The sequence below is a fragment of the Hippopotamus amphibius genome, chromosome 8, assembly GCF_030028045.1.
Source record: "Hippopotamus amphibius kiboko isolate mHipAmp2 chromosome 8, mHipAmp2.hap2, whole genome shotgun sequence".
Lineage (NCBI taxonomy): Eukaryota > Metazoa > Chordata > Mammalia > Artiodactyla > Hippopotamidae > Hippopotamus > Hippopotamus amphibius.
This window is the reverse complement of record NC_080193.1, coordinates 129,723,205-129,743,878: the sequence shown is the minus strand read 5'-3', so window position 1 is coordinate 129,743,878 and position 20,674 is coordinate 129,723,205. Positions and strand designations below refer to the sequence as shown.

At 41.0% G+C, this 20,674-nt stretch overlaps 1 protein-coding gene across 2 annotated transcripts in view; it reads left to right on the top strand.

The window, feature by feature from the left end:
- The first annotated feature begins 319 nt into the window (after positions 1–319).
- The window catches only part of LOC130858575 (plasma membrane ascorbate-dependent reductase CYBRD1), a 32,743-nt gene continuing 12,388 nt past the window's right edge, over positions 320–20,674 (top strand). Inside the window, exons 1-2 of one of the 2 annotated variants that reach the window (XM_057745272.1) lie at positions 320–777; positions 15,395–15,603. In XM_057745272.1, coding sequence (XP_057601255.1) covers positions 585–777; positions 15,395–15,603 — 402 coding nt within the window. In that variant the 5' untranslated portion in view covers positions 320–584. The remainder of the gene's footprint in view (positions 778–15,394; positions 15,604–20,674) is intronic. The other variant, XM_057745273.1, reaches the window with a different exon arrangement.

Below are 20,674 nucleotides of genomic sequence, written 5' to 3'. Positions count from 1 at the left end.
TCTGTCTTCTCTCTCTCAGGTGCACACTGCCAGTCGTTTCCTTGCTAGGTAAGGCCAGGTCCACACCGTCCCCCAGATTCCTCCTTGGCATCCAAGACATCCAGTCCTCTAGGACTGCGGCAGAGGAGGCTTCCTAAGTCAAAATCCCACACACAAAGCCACCCAACGGACCGAGAGTGCGCAGCACTGCCCTACTCAGCCACCCCTCAAATAAGGAAAGAGGCACGAGAAGAGTTAAAAGGAAGGGGTGGGTATGGAACCCTCCGGACACTCGCTCTCAACAGCCCACCGGATGGGTAACTCGCGCTCTCTGCCAGCGCAGACGCCGGGCCAGGCACGGCCACCGCGCAGCGAGAGCTCTCGGCGGCCACGAGATCCCGAGGGTGGGGCTGGGCTCTGAGTAAGCGCCGGCGGCCCCACCCCGGAGGCCCCGCGTCCGGGACTGGCCCGCGAGAAAGCCCCTCCCCCGGGCGGAGACAGGTCCTAGAAGTCGACGCCGCGTCCCGCCGCCCGGCCAGTGCCCAGAGGCCGCCGCCGCCTCGCCGAGTTCCTGCGGCTGCCAGCGCGCGGAGTATGGGGCTCTGATGGCCATGGAGGGCTACAGGGGCTTCCTGGGGCTGCTGGTGTCGGCGCTGCTCGTCGGCTTCCTGTCTGTGATCTTCACCCTCATCTGGGTCCTCCACTACCGGGAGGGGCTCGGCTGGGACGGGACCGCGCTCGAGTTTAACTGGCACCCGGTGCTCGTGGTCACCGGCTTCGTCTTCATCCAGGGCATCGGTACTGGCACCTCCTGGGAGGAGGCGGGGAGGCAGGGGCCGGGTGGCGGGGGGTTCCCGACCAAGTTCCAACCGAGTGAGGCTGGGCGAGGGAGGAGGTGAGGGAGCAGTGCGCGGGGCCGGGGGAGCCGAGTCGTCGGGGCGGGGCGGGGCGGGGCGGGGCGCGGGAGGGAGGTGGGCGGGGCCGGGGCGCGGGGGCCGCGGGCCGGGCCGACGCGGGGCGGGCCGACGGGGGCCAGCGCGGGAGCGGCGGCGCTGGGGCGGGGCGCGCGGGGCCGAGGTGCGAGGTGAGACGCGTAGCGGGCTCGGCTGGCGGCTGCTGCGGCGTCGAGGGCTGGCCCGGCGCGCAGGCCCGGCTTGGTTAACTCTTTGCTGCGAGGGGTTGGGACGCGACACCACAGGACGCCAAACGCGAGAGCGGAGAAGAGATGCGGGCGCCCGGGGTGGCCGCGCCCACGAGCCCCCGAAAACCTCCCCCTGTGGACCCAGCCTGCGCCATCAGGGGCGCGGAGATCTCTTTAAGCGAGGCCTTGCGTTGAACTTGCTTCAAGGCTGCGCGTTGGGAGGGGAAGGCAAGGGGGTGCGGCGAGGGGGGACTAGAGGGGCGAAAATTTGCCTCTTCTTGTCTTAACCTCGGCCCTGAGCGAAGGGGCCCTTCAGCGGGTAGCCGGGGCGAGTGAAGGAAGCATCAGCTCTGGTTTCACTCCTAGAGCGTTAAACGCAGTCGAACCCGAGAAGCTTCCAGGACTCAAAAGGGTGTTCCGCTGCCCTGCCTGGTTACTGGACAGTCTTGAGCCCGACTTGTTTTTGTGGCTGCTGTTAGCGAAAGTTCCCCTGCGGGGCTTCCTTTTGGGCGCTGGCCTGGAACGCGGGGCCAGAGATGCCCACGGGGGGCCTGCGGCTGCCTGGCTTGGGAGAGATGCTTCAGCTTGGGACATCTCTGGGGTTTGCTGCCTCGGCCTGTAGTCTCTGGGATGAGGCTGGCACCGAGGCTGGCTCAGTGGATGTCAGTTTTTGTTTCTGAGATATAATTGACATATTAGTTTCAGATGTATAACATGATTATAATTGGAAATGTCTAATTGACATCCATCACCTCACATAGTTACAGTGTTTTCCACCTTGGGATGAGAACTTTTAAGATCTAGTCTCTTTAGCAATATTCAAATCCACAATATAGTATTATTAATTGTCGCACCATTCTGTACATTACACCCCCGGACTTGTAACTGGAAGGTTGTACCTTTGGACCAGCTTCACCCATTTCCCTGCCTACCTCCTCTCTCGGTCAATGGCCGGTTTTGTCGTCTTTGTGTAGCGCTGCTCACAACGTCCTGACAGCTTCCTTTCCTTCAGCTGCTGTTGTGCTGGAGGAAACTCTAGCTAGTGGTGCAAGCACCATTTATTTGTAACCACTTTCCAAAAAGTGAAGTCCAGGTCTTGGCAGAGAGAGTATTTAGAACAAGGCAGAAAGTAGTGGACTGGGGTTATGCGGTAGAAAGTAATGAAGAGGAGTGCAAAAGATTGGGAAAGAGGTGCCCACCAGCTGAAACCTCTAGCCTGGCCTCTGAGCAAGTTTCGTTTTCTCCACCACTATTTAACTTTCCACAAACAAGCGAGAACAAAAAAGCGCTGGCCTCCTTCCTAAAGAAAAGATTTTTCTTTCCCTTTAAAACTTGGGTAGCAGCCTTGGCCAGAGTGGCTGGTGTGGCTGGCATCCTCCCACTCTGGGAGGTAATGGCAGCAGTTGCCAATGTCCAGCTGTGGTTCGGAGGCTTTCCCTGGGGTAAGATTTGCGCCCGGGTGTGAGTACCATTGGCTGGTTAAGTTATTCGTTGCGTAAGTCTCTGTGATTTTGCCACTAAACTAAAATGAGAAAAACATACTCAAGTTCCAACGAACTCCTTAGAGCAGCTTCTAATACCAAGAAACTTTCCAGAGGGGCTGGAATATCTTCTCCTCATAATTGAGGGTTAAGGGAAACACAGGTGATGCTGCTTGTTTCTTGACTTCTAAAGAAGAGAAGACTACTAAAGAGGTCTAACATTTGAGTGTCTTCTGTGTGCCCACTAAGTGCATTATTTCACAGGTATATGAGTAAACTGAGGCACGGAGCAGGTAAGTAATTTACCCACAGAAGTAGTATCAGTGTTTTCAATGGCTTTATTTTCAAGGTTCATTTCTCTGCTTTTATGACAATATGCTTATTTTCTGTAAAATATTCTTTTTAGAGAAGCAAAAAGCTTCATCTAAAATACACTTTGAAACCCTTCGTTCATGTTAGAATCCATTACAGTTTTCCTAAAAGAATTTATAATTTGTCTAAGCCTTGGATATTTCTTAATCTGTTTATATTCACTTTGGGGCAAAAATGTGTACATAGATAGTTTGGAAATTTTCATCTGCTGCTTTTATTTAAGCTTAACTCCAGCATTGGTATTAGTTTTGGAATGTTTGTCCTGTCAACATTACCCATCCTGTTTACTATTTGGATTCCAGATATGCAAAGCACTTTAGTCAGATGACACATTTATTTTTTACTTTTAAAATTTGTTTTATTGAAATATAGTTGATTACAATGTAGTCTTAGCTTCTACTGTACAGCACAGTGATTCAGGAATACATATGTACGTTCTTTTTCATATTCTTTTCCATTATGGTTTATCCTAGGATATTGAATATAGTTCCCTGTGCTATACAGTAGGACCTTGCTGTTTATCCATTCTATAGATGATAGTTTGCATCTGCTAATCCCAACCTCCCAATACACCCCTCCCCCACCCCCCTCCCCCTTGGCAACCACAAGTCTGTACTCTATGTAGGTGACACATTTGATTGACATGAATGTAAAGTTTCTCATACATATAGGCACATGCATGGCACTCATGAGTTCTGGCAAGTCTTGGCTCACCTGCACGCCCTCACATCCAGCAGTAGGAAGCCTCCAGCAGAAGGACTAGGAGTAAATAGTTGACTTTATAGATGAGGCAGGGGATACACACACACACACACGTTACAGACTAGCCATGTTATGAAAGCTTTTTTACTGAGTGTAATTGCTTCAGGGAGCAACTATTTAGGCTATGTTATTTTAGATGTTATTTTAGATCTCTAATAGTGAACGTGATATAATTGAGTTCTGTGATACACAAATGTTTAGAGATGAGAAGGGAAGGCCAAAGTACAGTTATTACTCTAAGAACTCTAAGCATAAAATGCTTTACAAATGCAAACCATAAACAATACTTAAAACTACCTGAGAACAAATATATGTCCTTTGAAACACCTTTAAGAAGTAAGCTCTGAAGAAAGCAAGGGTAACATGGAAGTTACAAAATAAATATCTGTGTGTGTCTTTTGGAAAATATATGTGTTCTAAGGTAAAGTATAACAGACGATATGATATTTAAAACTGAAATAAAAATTTAAACTAGCAGGAAATCTAGCGAACATGAATGAGGACGTTTCAAAGAGAATTTTAGAAGAGCTTTGTGCTTCTCCACACGGAATGTTTCCCATGAAATAAGTATACTGCCAGGAAATCAGAGAAACAAAACTTGAATAGGCCACAGAAAAGACTGAGACGAATAAATGCTCTCAAAGTGGCTGTTGACCTTTTAAAAGGTTCAGCAAGGTGGAATGTGTTCCTTAGAAAAAGGGGGAAAATTCAAGTATATAAATTTAGTGAAAAGAAGTCTTAGCAATCCTATACTCCTTACTTTTCCACATGTAGAACTCCCTTGACTGAATGAACTGAAGGAAAAGAAATTCAATAGTATAATGATCTCAAGTTGGTTTTGTGAGAATATAACTTCAAGTCGCATTTAAAGGACTAACAAGAAGAAATTGAGAGTAGTTCTTAAAAGGCAAATGGGATATCTTATTAAAGTGTCTAAAAGTGACCAAATTCCAACACCACTTAAATATATTTGGAAAGGCTTTTGTGGTAAAACCTGGCAAAGAAGAGAATGGAGAAAGTGCCTCAAATACCTACTCTAAAACCAGCCTTTGGGACACCATAGATAATAAAACCTATCACTCATAAAGAAACGAGGGTTTTTACAAAGCAGAAAGACACAATTCAAGACAACCCCAAACACATTTTTTGTTAAAAATAAGTACACGCAGATCTCTTTGTAATGTAACTAATAAAAATGTTTTAGACATGATTATTTTGTTCACTGTTGTATCCCCAGCGTCTAGAATAACACCTGGAACTGGCACAAAGTAGGCCAATAAATAGTTGTTGAATGAATGTGATTATTTCGGTACCATCGTTAATTGTTAGTAACAAAATACAATTTTACAGCCACTCATTTGTGGTGATGATAGTAGCATCTAAAGGAAAAGTGCCTCCCTTCCCCTCAGTGATTCTGCTGTTTATAGCCAGTTTGGAAGCACTGCTTTAGTTAACCTCAGGCGAGAATGGGCATCATGTTATACTGGAAATGCGTCTCTACTCTAAAGGCCTCAAGCGCATTAGCACGGTACTGCCTAACTGCTGCCTGTCTCTTCACTCCATCAATTCTTCGTTTTCCCTTGCGCATCAAGTTTCTGCCCCATTGGATTATTTCCAGTGTGTTATAACTTCTGTCATCCTAAAGACAACCACACACTTGATCTCATATTCCCTCTTTAGCTACTGCCTCAAATCTTCACCTGTCTTACCACAGAACTTCTAGAAATTTTTGTCACTACCTGCAGTCTCCAATTCCTCTCCTTTCATTGTCTCTTGAACCCACTCCAATCAGGCTTTCACTCCACTACTGTATCAAAATTGCTCCTAAAATGGACGCCAGTGGCCTCCACGTGGCTAACCCCAGTCCTCACCTTGCTTGACCAGAAAGCAGCATTTGGCACACATGACCTTTTATTCTTCCTTGGGAGCACTTCTTTACTGGCTTCCAGGATACCTGACTCTCTTGGCTCTTCTCTCCTCACTGCCTACTTTTTTCAGTGTCCTTTGTTGGTTCCTCTTCATCTCCCTGGTCCATTAAAGTTAGAGAGCCTGAGGTTCAGTCTTCTGACCACTTCTCCTTTTGTCTTCTGACCACTTTTCCTTTCTTGATAACACTCACACCCTTAGTGATCTCATCCAGTCTTGTGGCTTTAAACACCATGTATTCCCTGAATCCTCCTATATTTATGTCTCCAGCCTGGACCTCTCCCCTGAACTCCAGACCCAAATATACATCTATCTACTCAGACTCTCTACTCGAATGTCAAATAGACATGTCCAACTCTCAGCTCTCCATCTTCCTCATACCCCTTCAAAGCACTCCTTGTATAGGCTTCCCCTTCTCAGTAAATGACAACTTCATCTTTCTAGATGTTCATAACAAAACTATAGTCATCCTTGATTCCTCTTCTTCTCGCATACTCCTCATCCAAGCCATCAGAAAATCATATAGACTCCAAATTCAAAATATAGTATTATCCAAATTCTGACCACTGAGTCGTTTCTTTTTTCTTTTCTTTTTCCTTTTCTTTTTCTTTTCCCTTCCCTTCCTTTCCTTTCCCTTCCTTTCCCTTTCTTTCTTTTCCTTTCCCTTTCTCTCTTTCCCTTTCTTTCTCTCTTTCTTTCTTTCTTTCTTTCTTTCTTTCTTTCTTTCTTTCTTTCTTTCTTTCTTTCTTTCTTTCTTTCTGTCTTTCTTTTATTTTCTTCCCTTTTCTTTCTTCCTTCCTTTCTTTCCTTTTCTCTTCTCTCTTTCCTTCTTTCTTCTATTTGAATGTAACCTCCCTTGTCTGCTTTCTTCACTACTATATCCATGGGGGGTAGAAAATTACCTAACACATAACTGGCATTCAATAAATATTTACTAAATTAATGAAAGTTTGGCCAGTCCTTTAAACCAGGGGTTATATCCATAAGGATGGCATATAAAGTGAATATGTGAAGTGGATTGGGTGTGTAGCACCCATCAGAGTGTCTTCCTGGCTTCAACTAAACATTCAGACACACAAGACTACCAGATCCACAATGGGTACCAGTCTGCTCAGAAGGATGTAGGACAGGAACCAGTGCTCACTGGCAGGGCAGTGTCAGGTGCTCCTCACTGGGCGTCCTTGCAGCATAAATCTCTCCATAAGCTCTCTTCTCCCCAGTGAGAGTCCAGACACAAGGAGATGAGATCTGCATTGGTGGGATCAGGGCCTTAAGGTCTCCATGGCCCACAGGAGCCAGTATCTCTTGTAAATAATATATGGACCTGGTTTTCTTATCCCTGAAAAGGATATATAGTGAGTTGAACAGTGGCTCCCAGAAGGTATGTTCAAGTCCTAATCTAAATGACCTGTGAATGGGGCCTTAGCGTCCTTGCAGATGTAATTAAGGATCTCAAGATTAGATCATCCTGGATTTAGGATGGGCCCTAAATCTAATGACTTGTATCCTTATAAAAGAGAATGAGCTAGGTGGCACAGTGGGTAAGAATCCACCTGCCAATGCAAGGGACACGGGTTCGAGCCCTGCCCCAGGAAGATACCACATGCCGCGGAGCAACTAAGCCTGTGCGCCACAACTATTGAGCCTGTGCGCTCTAGAGCCCGTGAGCCACAACTATTGAGCCCATGTGCTGCAACTACTGAAGCCCACGCACCTAGAGCCTGTGCTCTGCAACAAGAAAGGCCACCGCAATGAAAAACCCACGCACCACAACAAAGAGTAGCCCCCGCTCACTGCAACTAAAAGAAAGCCTGCATGCAGCAACGAAGACCCAACACAGCCAATAAAATAAATAAATAAATAAATTTATAAAAAAAAAGAGAGAGAGAGGGAATGAGATTTGAGGCACAGACACACAGTGGGGAAGGCCATGTGAAGATGGAGGCAGAGATTGGAGTGATCTGTCTACAAGTCAAGGAACACTAGGAACTGCCGGCCGCTATCAGAAGCCAAGAGAGAGGTATGGAATGGATTCTCACTCAGAGCCCCCCAAAGAAACCAGTCTTGCCAATACCTTGATTTTGGACTTCTGGCCTCCAGAATTGTGAGAGAGTACATATCTGTTGTTTTAAGTCACTCCGTTTTTGGTACTTTCTTCTGGTAGCCCTAGGAAACCAATACAGGATATAGCAATTATCATTGCACTCCAGGAAGCCCAAAGTATGGCATTTTCATCAGGTGTTTACAGACCTTTCATTGTTCTTCCCAGTCCAGACACAGTTTACCAATCAGAGGCCAGTTTTATTATAAGCAGTGTTGCCTAATAACATCGGTGAGAAACCTCTCTTATCTGTTTACTAGCACAGTTAACCAAAGGTCAGATCCTTGGGCAGCCGGGTATAGGTATGGGCTTTGTTTGAGGGGTAGGAACTATAGGGAATTGGAGATTGCCTACTCCTGGCAAAGTAGGAACCTCTTAGCTCCAGCAGATTGTGGCTATGTGGGGATGCCCACAGTGGCCAGAGCTTCTTATTATCCAGGAGAATCCAGATTTTTTAAAACTGGTTCAGTCTAGAAGTAAGCCACAAAACCAAAACAAAACCCCCAAATAATTGTGCTGATCAAACAGAACACATCTGTGAACCAGAGTGCTCTGTATCTTTCAGTGACTTCCAGAGTTTTCTGTCTTGACTTGGTGGGGTTTTAAACTTTTCCCTTAAAAAAGTAGAACGATCTTCCCTTTTAAGAAAGATAAACCAGAAATCTTTGCTATAACTGTTTTTCTTCCTATAGAAGCTTTCTTAAAAGGTCAAAACAGGCTTTGAAATTACTGCAGACTTCAGCTGTACTTTTCTAAGTCTGTTCATTCATTCATTCAGTTTATTCATATATTATCCTATTTATTTAATTAGCATACATTTATTAAGCACTTACTGTATGCCAGACACTATGTAAAACAAACGAGTAAGATGTAGCCCTATCTACAAGTTGTTCTTATTTGAGTTTGTTCGAGGCGAGTTCTGGTTTTCTTTTAGAAAACCTGAGCCCTAAATATTTAGAGCTGTCTAGGACTTGAAGTTCAACTCCTAATTCTGGAAATCAAATGCCTGACCAGGGTTAGACCACCAGTCATATCAGAGCCAATACTGTTTCTAATCTGTCATAACATTGATATGAGGCACAAGAAAATAGAGCCGGTGTTTCTAAAAACGCAAAATTTCTGGTTATTTGTAAATGTCTAGCCAATTAATTGAATTTTTCTCTTTTCATACACTATTTGGTACCAAGCAGGTGCCTTTGTGACGATTTTAGTCACTTCAAAGAGATGCTTCTAGTGCCAAGATGCTAAAATAAATCTTCTAAATCATCCAGATCCCTTCTTTCATTTTGATTCTCCAAAGGTTTTCAGTTTCATGGTATTCACGCTGTGAGACAATCTGAGTGCACAGGCGTGTTTCAGAGCTCAGATTCTCTTTGGTAGCTGCTACAGGAATCCTTTCAGAAAGTGAAAAGAGGGTTCTCTGCTTTTACATTTAAACTTGAGGTCCTTTGGATTGAGTCTGGTAAATTCTCGGGTATACACGGAAATAAGTTGTAAATCTTGATAATCCTGCTCAGAACACTCTACCAAGGAGGTCAAAATAATACTTTTTTCAAAGTGTTAAGGAAAGTGTAATGGACACACCATATTTAAAATTCCAGTGTACTTCAATCTCAATAACTTACTCTTATTTTAGTTTGGGGTTCGCTTAAAGCCTACCTAAAGCTATTAAGTGAGTCCAAGTGCAGAATACTTTGAAAGGATTATTTGGTTTTATATGAGCTAACACTTGGGTGAGCAGTTGAGGTTTTGATTTGTGCATTTTAAAAGAGGATCTGCTCATTTTCTGAAAAATAATAAATTACTGTACTTTATCAAGATTTATATATTCAACACATAGTTACTGAATTCCTGCTATATGCTAGGCTCTGTGCTAAATGCTAGAATCTGGCAGTGAACAAGACAGGTGTGCTCCTACCTTCGCAAGTCATTGATTTAAGCACAGAAGAACTAGAGTCAGATGGTTTTCTATGTTTGGGGACATTTCTCTCCCTCCAAGGGCCCTTCTCCCCACATTTACTTTGACAGATTCTAAATTTGCGTTGTCTGCTATGAGACAAAGTTGTATACGTGGATAGTTTTGTAATGGTATATGGATTGAAAGCTGGTGTCAAACCAGAGATTACATCTTGGAGGATATTTCACATATTCCTGCATTGATTATGCTGCTAGGAACTGAGAAAATTTCTAATAATTAAATTCAATTTCTTGCATTTTTCCCTTCACTGTTGAAAGAATAATTGTACACAGGTATTGATTTCTTTTTCTCTTCCTTCCTTCCTTCTTCCCTCCCTCCCTCTCTTTCTTCCTTCCTTCCTTAAGTTTATTGCAATAGCATGTTCCACCACCAATAATTTTTCTTTTAAAAAGATATAAAACATATTTTTCACATGAATGTGTTCAGGTTTCCCCTCATTTTCTGGGCAAAAATGGTTTTGCCAACTAGGGTCTCTAACAGAAAACCCTTGTTTCAGTCACAAGTAGCTGTTTGATAGCATTTCCCCTCCTCATGGGCTTATAAGACCTTTTTCTTCCTTCTCACTGAACCTCAGGAATGGTGTCTAGGTAAGTGCCAAGCCAAAGAAGCAAGAAATATTTAAATTCCACTCTCCAGGCAGTTTTTACTACTGTTGAGAAGGGCTTCTTGTTTAAGAAATGTGGTTGATTTGTCAAGATTGCCCATTCTCCTGAAGTCCACCGTATTTTGGTTATTTACGCATTTTAAAAAGCATGTAAACAGCTTATGCAAATACAACATTTTGCAGTTATCCTCCATTTATTGAGAGAGCATTTTGAAACATATAGTCAGCTACCTCACAGAACTTCTCTATCACCAGGATAGGTGCTGAAAACTCCATGCCTCACTCCTATGAGAGCTGCTGAGATTTCTACAAGCTGCCTCCTTGGCAGTTGAGACTAATTGGCTATTGGGTTTGCAAGCTTACAGAAATATTGTTCTAACTTTAAAACTATTATGAACTCTTTCAACCATACAGTAAATAATATAGCAGATCCCCATGTACTCACCACCCAGATTTAGAGCAGATGTTAAGATTTTTGCCATCATAAAAATTTATAAACTAGAACTTAAAGCTGGTAGGAATAATAGATAATGCAGGCTGATGGAGGGAACAGGTTAGAGGCAGACACTCTAACCTGAGCAAGAAACTAAAAGAGGAGATAGAAAAAATCTAAACTAGGCCCAGGCACTAAAAAAAAAAAGAAAAAGCATAATTGTCTGGGCCCATTTGGATCAGAGGCAAGCACCTCTCCTGCTTCAAAAGTCCCTGAGGGCTTTCTCTTACAGCAATAGGACAGTATGTTTTGTTGAGAATGCCGAACCATCAGTAAAAGATTAAATTGTGTTCCACTCATGCTACTGCTAGAGAAGGAAACTTGTGTGCAACCAAATTGAAAAACATTTGAGTAAATGTGAAAAGTTTAAAAATCAAGTTTTCACTTTTCGATTTTATGGAAATTTTCACACATTTCTCTGTGGTGCCCATCGTATTGAGAAGAGTGAAAATTCTCTGTTGGGAACACAGTTGTCTTTGAATTTTGGGCAACATTTTTAAGGTACTTTTATTGAAAAACCACATACTTGCAGAAAAGTATGTAAAACATAAGTGAATCCCCCTAGTAATTCTCCTCAGTCATGATAGCTGTTCCTGATTTCTAACATCTGAGGTTTGTTTTGATTTTAGAAATTTTTGATATAATATGACCCAGATTGGGGAGGAAAAGCAAACATCTTGAGTATTTCCTTTTAGCGTGTGGTTGTTCAAGTTCCCTCATCTTAGATTCCTTCCTCTGGGGCGGTGCCTGGAGGATATGGTGATGGTGACAATGACGGTGACAACAACCACGATACTGATTTAAAAACACAAATTGATAACTGATCAAACTACCTCCCCTCTGTGCCTCCGCTTCCTCTTCTGCATAATGGTAATAATAACCATAACTTTCTCACAGAGTTGAGTTGAGAATTATCAGGTAAACATGTAAAGCACTGAGCATGGTTGTTGCCTGCTACCTTGCAAGGGCTCAGGTGTGTTTGTGTGTGTGTGTGTGTGTGTGTGTGTGTGTGTGTGTGTGTGTGTGTGTAAGAAATAAGGCTAAACCAGGAGAAAGGGAGATGTATTATTAAGTTTTAATATTTTGCACATTTTAATTTTACTCCTGCCTGATCACAAGTTGCAAAAGGCTTGATTGTGTAGATAAAATGTCACTAAGTCATTGGGTAAAGAGGCATTTGCTCTCCTTAAAAACTAAAGAATCATATAATTACGACAATGAGTTATTTTAGTAAATATTGGAAATAATCTGTCAATTATATGTCAACATACTATTGATTATTATTTAGAAAATCCAGTATGTATGAGAATATTGTACAGTCCTTAAATTCGTGTTTTCAAAGATAATTTAATGATATGTAAAATGTTCATGATATAATTTTAAGTATAAAAATAATTTAAAATGCAAACAACCCAAAACCAAAACCCAACTAGATCATATAGAGTATACTGCCTAGTCGTCAGAGGAGAAAAGCATAAGGAGGGGAAACCATAGTACTGGAGTTGACATCAGTTTGATTTCTGGACTTTGGTCAGTTTGCAGAAAGTGCTTTACATTTGTTTATTTTTAAAAAATACTTAAGGGTCACACACACACAAATAAAACTTGTGAAATCCGAATAAGTTCAGTGGATTATTTTGATGTCAGTTTTCTGGTTGTAATACTGTACCATAGTTACGTATGATGTTACCTTTGGGGGATGCTGTGTGAAGAGTATATGGGATCTTTCTGTATTATTTGTTACAACTGCATATAAATCTACCGTATCTCAAAATAAGAGTTAAAGAAATACTTATGGAAGTACATACATATTTTGAGCCTAGGACAGTCCTAGGCTCTAGAGATATAAGGAGAAACAGCAAAATACATTTCTGCCTTCAAAGAAGATAAAGTAGGGATGAGATGGGCCTTTGAACTATTTTATTATTTTATTTTATTTTATTTTATTTATTTTTTTGGCCATGCCATGCAGCTTGCGGGATCTCAGTTTCCTGACCAGGGATTGAATCCAGACCACAGCAGTGAAAGCCTGGTATCCTAACCACTAGGCAACCAGGGAACTCCCTGAACTAGCTTTTAAAAATATACCTTTTGGAATTCTCTGGTGGTCCAGTGATTGGGACTTGGTGCTTTTACTGCTGGGGCCTGGGTTAAATCCCTGGTCAGGGAACTAGGATCCCATAAGTCGTGGGGTGCAGCAGCTTCCCCCCCAAAAAAGTGTACCTTTTAAGGTTTGCATTAAATGATTTGAAAAGATTTGTTGAATATTGAAATGATTGTCTACAAAGTTTCCACGTCCTCAAGGAAATTAATCAATCAACATTTATAAGATAGCCATATATGCACTAAAATTAGTAAGTAATAATCCTTCAAAATTTGGATTAATTAAAAGGAATACTGTCCTAATGGTGAGGCCTGTCAAGTGTTGGAATGGAACCAAAGAATAGGAAGATTGATATCTTGTGCTGAAAGCTTTAAAGAGGCTGAATTCACAACTATCTTTGTAGGTTTTTTGGTTCTGCCTGAAAATGGATGCGATAAGCTTTTATACTTTTATGATCCAGTTAAGTTTCATATATTCAAATGATAAATGTCTTTGAAGGGAAAAGGCAGCAGCTGCTGCTGCTGCTGCTGCTTCTGGAGTTAAGAAATATACACGGTTCACTGCTGATATAATGGAATCCATCTTCCAAGGGAGTATTCTTTAAACTTTTTCAATCTGCCATACATTTCCAGATATCTAAGTTTTACCTGACATGGACTGAAGGAGTGGGATGAGGGTGGGTTGGGGCAGGATATTGTGTTTGGAACAAAAAATAAGTTCATGCTGGTTAGGGTAGCCATATAACCTGTTGCTTAAATCAGGACACTAAAAAAAAGTTTTTCAAGAATCTTTTTGTTGCAGTTTAATCTACATGAAGAAAAGTATACATGTAAATGTATAGCTTAATGAATCTTCCCTCAGTGATCACCTATGTAACCAGCACCTAGGTTGAACATCAGATTATTATCAGGAGCCCAGAAATCTCTCGTGCATTCCTTTCCAGTTGCTATACCCCTTCCTCACAAGAGCAACCACTGTCTTGACTTTTCTTATTGCAGAGATGAGTGTTGCCTGTTTTATACTTCATATCAACAGAATCACACAGTATATACTTGTTTATATCTAGTTTCTTGGCGTTGACATTATAGGTTGGCCCATATCATTGGGTGAAGTTCTAGTTTTAGATCATTCATTCTCTTTGCTGTGTATTACTCCATGGTGTCAATATATGACGATTTATTTATTCAGTCTCTTAATGATGGACATTTGGGAAGTTCCCAGGTTTTGGCGACAACAAATAGTACTGTAATAATGTCCTAATACATATCTTTCGGTGAACATATGTCCATATTTCTTTGGGCATGTACCCAGGAGTAGAATTACTAGATCATAAAGTATGCACAAGTGTAGCTTAAGTAGATACTGCTAGTTTTCCAAAGTGTTTGTTCTCCTTTAAACTCTTACCAGCACAACATGAGAGTTCTGATTGTTTCACAAGGTCTCCAGTACTCAATATTTTCCATGTTTGGCATTCAGATATATGGTAGAGGTATTCTCATTTCTCTGTTGACCAATGAAGTTGATACCTTTATTATGTTTACTAGTCACTTGGATATACTCTTTTGTCTATTTAAATCTTTGTGCATATTTTTCTCTTCTTTTTCATATGAGTACATCTTTTATTTTGTTTTTTTAACATTTTATCTATTTATTTATATTTGGCTGCATTGGGTCTTCATTGCTGAGCGTGGGCTTTCTCTAATTGTGGTGAGCGGGGGCTACTCTTCATTGCGGTGCACAGGCTTCTCATTGCCATGGCTTCTCTTGTTGTGGAGCATGGGCTCTAGGTGTGCAGGCTTCAGTAGTTGTGGCACGTGGGCTCAGTAGTTGTGGCTCACAGGCTTAGTTGCTCTGCTGCATATGGGATCATCCCAGAGCAAGGATTGAACCCGTGACCCCTGCATTGGTAGGTAGATTCCTAACCACTGTGCCGCCAGGGAAGTCCCTATTTTTCTATTCTTTAGTCTGTCTTTTTCTTGTCAAATTAAGACACTTATATGAAGAAATCAGATCACAAGATTAAGAATTTAGTTTTGGACGTGTTGAGTTTGAGATATTTGGGAGGCATCCATGTGGAGATGTCAAGAAGCCATTGGGTTATGTGGGTCTGGAGTTCAGAAGAAAGTTCTGGACTGGAGATGAGAATTTTGGAATCCCTACCATGCAGGTAGCATCTTAGTGAAAGAGTGAATGAGATCACCCACAGAGAGAGCAGAGAGAGGAAAAACTTCTAGGACTGGGCCTGAGAGGCACCAAGGTTCGTTCATAGGTTGGGAGTAAAGAAGATGCCAGCAAAGAGCCCAAGAAGGAACCACTGAGAGACAGGGAAGATGGGGGAGCAGATGCCAAGAGAGAAGGGTTTCACAGAAGGGAGTGTTCACTGTATCAAATTGTTCATCTTGTGTTGATTGAAAAAACAACACTACATTCTGTCCCCTTTTGTCTCTCTTTAGCCATCATCGTATACAGACTGCCATGGACCTGGAAATGCAGCAAACTCCTGATGAAATCCATCCATGCAGGGTTAAACGCTGTTGCTGCCATTCTTGCAATTATTTCTCTGGTGGCCGTTTTTGATTTCCACAATGCCAGGAACATCCCCAATATGTACAGTCTGCATAGCTGGGTTGGACTGACAGCTGTCATTCTCTACATTTTACAGGTTAGTATCTCAGTGTATTTCTAAACAAGATATAAAAGTAAAACAATTCAGATACTGTCGACGTTTTCTGTTCATTCATAGTTTGTTGGAAATCATCTCATTCCCACTAGTCATTGTCCCATTTGTTTGCATTATAAGTATTTCTCCCTGAGAGGGCACCAGAACTGCAGGGTTCAGTTATGAGCTTGAATGTGAGGGTTTTTGTTTTTTGTGGTTTTTTAAGTTTATTTATTTATTGGCTGCATTGGGTCTTCATTGCTGCATGCGGGCTTTCTCTAGTTGTGACAAGCAGGGACTACTCTTTGTTGTGGTGCACAGGCTTCTCGGTGTGGTGGCTTCTCTTATTGTGGAGCATGGGCTCTAGGCACACAGGCTTCAGTAGTTGTGGCTTGCGGGCTTAGTTGCTCTGCAGCATGTGGGATCTTCCCAGCCCAGGGATCAAACCTGTGTCCCCTGCATTGGCAGGCAGATTCTTAACCACTGCACCACCAGGGAAGTCCCAATGTGAGGTTTTAAATATGGGCATATGTATGCAGAGAAATTGCCCTCTCATCATATCTAGGCTGCCATTGCTTAGACTTTAAATTCCATGTGCTGGATAAACTAGCATAGGCAAGAGCTATAGATTTCTTTCCCACATTCTCTGTCACTTGTATTTTCCAGGTTTAACTTTATGAGTCCAGAGATGAATTTTTATGTCTTTGTTAGATTTTGAAGTCTCAGTGATTATTTTATTTTCATTTCATTTATTAAATGTCTTCATTTATTAAAAACCCATACTCTTGAAAGCACTATAATTAAACATAATTAATGGAGTGAGATAGGAATTTGGCTGTTCTAGGTCACAAATGTAAAGGTTAATTTTTTAAGTTTTCGGTATTAACCCTTTTGTTGAAAAATCTTTGTAAACGATGTCAATTCACTTCCCATCCTTAGTACATATATCCAGCTTCTGATTGGGACATCATTGGGAACTTACTTTTCTTTGGGTATAGGAGAAGAAACTGAAGTGAGTTCACAAAACCTCAAGGCATATCCTAGAATATATGAATGTGTGACCTCTTTAAAAAAGGATCTCAGCAAACATTTATTTGTCATTTTTCTGCTTCTTAAAGTAAGGTTTTTAAAGCCTTAAGGCTTTTTGAATTTCAACTGAATAAAAGTTGATGGCTATATGGACACTATTAATTATTTGAGTTTACATTAGTATGTCTGGAGGTAGGGACTGGGGGATTGAAAGGCACCAGACGGAAGCAGGACACAGGGAAAGCCCTGTATGAAACATGAACTTCCTGATCAAGAAGCAACAAGGAAAATATCTCAAATTGGATGGATGAGCCTGGCCCAGATCTCCTGCCCTCAAAGTTGATTTTCCCTCTGTGTTCTTATCTGGGAGACAGCATCCTCTTCCACTGCCAGCTGGTGGACCCTCTCCATTCGGAGAGAAGGAAGGCAAAAGCAGGGGCCATTGAGATGCTACCAGTTTCTCTGCAGTCTAGCATCTCTTCGAGACTTTCTTAGCTCTCTGTTCTGCTTTCAGCGGTCTGTTCCCCTCACTTTGCCTCACTTCCTCTGTGCCCCACCAGAATGCAGGATACTAGAGCCAGAGCACAGTGTGAAGCATTCTGCTTATCTCACATAGTCCTGTAAGTGAGATAGCCTTTACAGATGCTGAGGATGCACAGGTTACACAGCAGGTGGCAGAGCTGGGATTCAGGCCCTGGTCTTTCCAATCCTGAGCCCTCCCCACTTGGTCCCGCTGTTTCCACAACATCCCCACCATCACTCAGCATGTATTTCAGCATCCTCAGTGGCGAGTCATATCTCTGAGGAACAGGATGGAAACCACCCAAAATTCTATGTAGCTTCCCTGTGAGAGAGTTCTATGATTCTGAGTACAGTAGTTAAAATGGATTAGATAAAATGCCTTCACTGAGTTAGTTATATGCCCACAGCAGTCTCTGAACATCTGGAAAGATATGCATTGGAAAGTTAACAGTGGTGATCTCTAGGTGGCTGGATTCCAGCTGATTATTTTTCTTTTCACTTTCTGTATCTTCTAAATACACGTGCATCTCTTGTATAACAACAAAAAGCTTTTAAAGCTAAAAATAAAAGTTTCCTTTACTAGATACACCTTTTAATCTGGAATTTCTAAAAACCAATTTATACTGTGCTCTATATCTTAATATGTAAGATTAAGAAATATCTAGGCAAAACAAACAAACAAAAAAGAAATATCTAGGAATTAGCAAAAAAGAGAATTATTTATTCTAAAATCTATGGGTCTTAGATAAAATGGTTCTCAGGGGAGTATAGGCCTAAATGTCTTTGTTTAATGGAAAGAAAAACTTAAAATATAAAAATGAAATATTCACTTAAGAAACTAAAAGGTCAATTATATCTCAATAAAACTAGAAGGAAAAAAAAGAAACTGAAAGAGAACAGCAAAATATACAAGGAAAAGTAAAGGCCAAAAAAACCCCACCATGAACAATTGTATTAGTTTTCTATTGTTGGCATAACAATTTACCACAAACGTAGTGGCTTAAAACAACACAAATATATTACCTCACAGTTTCTGTACATCAGAAGTCCAGACTGGCTTGGCTGGTTTCTCTGCTCAGGGTCTCACAAGGCCAAAATCGAGGTATTAGCTGGCCTGGACTCCTGTGGAAAGACTCTGGGGTGGAATCAGCTTGCAAGCTAATTGAGGTTGTTGGCAGAATCTAGTTCCTTGCAGTTATAAGACTGAGGCCCCCATTCTCTCGCTGGCTGTCGGCTGAGGGTTGTCCTTAGCTCCTCTCTTTGTTCCTTGCACATGGCCCCCTTCATCTCACTGGCTAGGAATCTCTCTTACTTCTTTCTCCTCTTCATCTCTTCTTCCTCCAGCCGAACTTCCCTGCTTTTGAAAGGATTTATGTGATTAGATTGGGCTGCCCAGATAATCCAGGGTTTTCTCCCAGTTAGAAAACCCATAACCTCAATTACATCAGCAAAGTGTCTTTTGCCATGTAACAAAACATATTCACAGCTTGGAGGGACTAAGTTGTGGACATCTTTGGGAGGGGGTGTGATTTAGCCTATCACAACCATAAATAAAAATTAGAAGAAATTATAAATAAAATGAAAAGCCGGTTCTTTAAAACAAGTAGAATAAAATAGATAAACCACTGCAATTCTGACTGAGAAAAAAGCACAATATACAATATTCAGAATAAGAAAGAAATATAATCATAGATATAAATAATATTTTTAAATTAGGACAGTTTATTAAATTTTAACATATGGTAATAGTCTTAAAAATCTTAAAGAAAGAAAAAAGGATTATTTTCTTGCCAAATATAAACTACCAAATTTGACTCAAGAGGAGTTAGAAAACCTAAACAGACCAATAACATTATAAGCAACCGGACAGGTCATTTGAAATCTATCACTAAAAAAGACATCAGGTCCAGATTGTTTTCTACCTTTGAACTTCAAGGAACAGATACTTTAAACTGATCCAGTACACTGGGAGAAAACAAACTCCTCTTAGACGTGGCCCGATTGTGTACTACATACTTAACATCTAAGGTTGCAGCTCTGATGATAAACACCTTTATCAACATCCAACAGCAAATAGCAGCTTAAACTCTGAAATACTGAGGACATTTCCATTAAATAAATAAGACACTGATGCTTGCTACGTTTGTCATTCAACTTTGTTTTAGAGGTTTTAGCTAATGTACAAGATAATGAAAATATCTGTATAAATAATGGAAAATTTGTGACTTTTTTCCTGTTTACAGATCATATAATGCATGTCTAGAAACCCAAGAGATGTCTAAAATAATGAGAGAATTTGGAAAGGTATCTGGATATAAGATAGCCACGTGGAATCCAATAACTTTGCCGATACTAGAAATAACCACTTAGAATAAGAAGTAGAATCCTGTAAATCTTATAGTAGATACTATAAAGTCTTATTGACAGACAGAAAACATGGTATGAATAGAGAGATACCATGTTACTTAAAGAGAAAAATTAATATAGAAACATCTTTCCCTCTTCCACTAATATTTATACTTAATATAATTCTAATTTTAAACCCATTGGGAGTTTTAAACTTTATGCAGAAGAATAAGTATCAAAGGATAACCAGGGAAATTTTGAAGAAGTGAAGGGAGACCTGCTTTATTCAAAACAATGTCTTCACACAGGAATAAACAAAATACATTCATAGCAAGAATAGAGAGGACAGAAGCAGCCCAAGTAGGTATAAGAACTTTTTCTATGACACTATGGTATTTCAATTTACCAGGGAGAGAATGCTTATTTAATCAATGTTACCATCATAACTGGCTATCCATTTGGAAGAAACCAAACAAATAAAAAGATTCTGCACATCACAATAAGAAAAAAAAAAAAAGATTGCAGATATAGTAGATTAAAGGTATGAGTATAAAAAAATCCAAAATTAGTGAAAAGAGAAAAAGAAAATTAAGAAGCACGTAATCTATATAATTCTGAGGTAGGGAGGCCATAAGGTTGACAAGATATCTAGAAACCATAAAGGAAAAGAAAGACACATATGACTACATAAAATTTTTTTTAATTATAGTTGTCTCAAAAAAAAAAAATTATAGTTGTCTCTCAGTATCTTTGGGGGATTGGTTCCACGACCCCCTTGGACACCAAAATCTGAGGATGCTCAAGTTTCTTGTATAAGATGGTGCAGTATTTACATGTAACCTACACGCATTCTCCCATGTACTTTGAATCATCTCTACATTGCTTACAATACCTAATGCAATGTAAATGCCATGTAAATACAATGTAAATCCCTACGTAAATAGTTGCTGATCCATGACAAATTCAAGTTTTGCTTTTTGGAACTTTCTGGAATTTTTTCCGAATATTTTTGATCTGTGGTTGGTGGAATTTATGGATGCCAAACCTGTGGCTACGAAGGGCTGACTGTGTGACAAAAGATATTAAAGTCAGCACAAGGAGATATGGGGAACAGTCGTGTCACATGTTAAGGATTAATGTGTTTAATATACAAAACAACTCCTAAAAATTAATAATA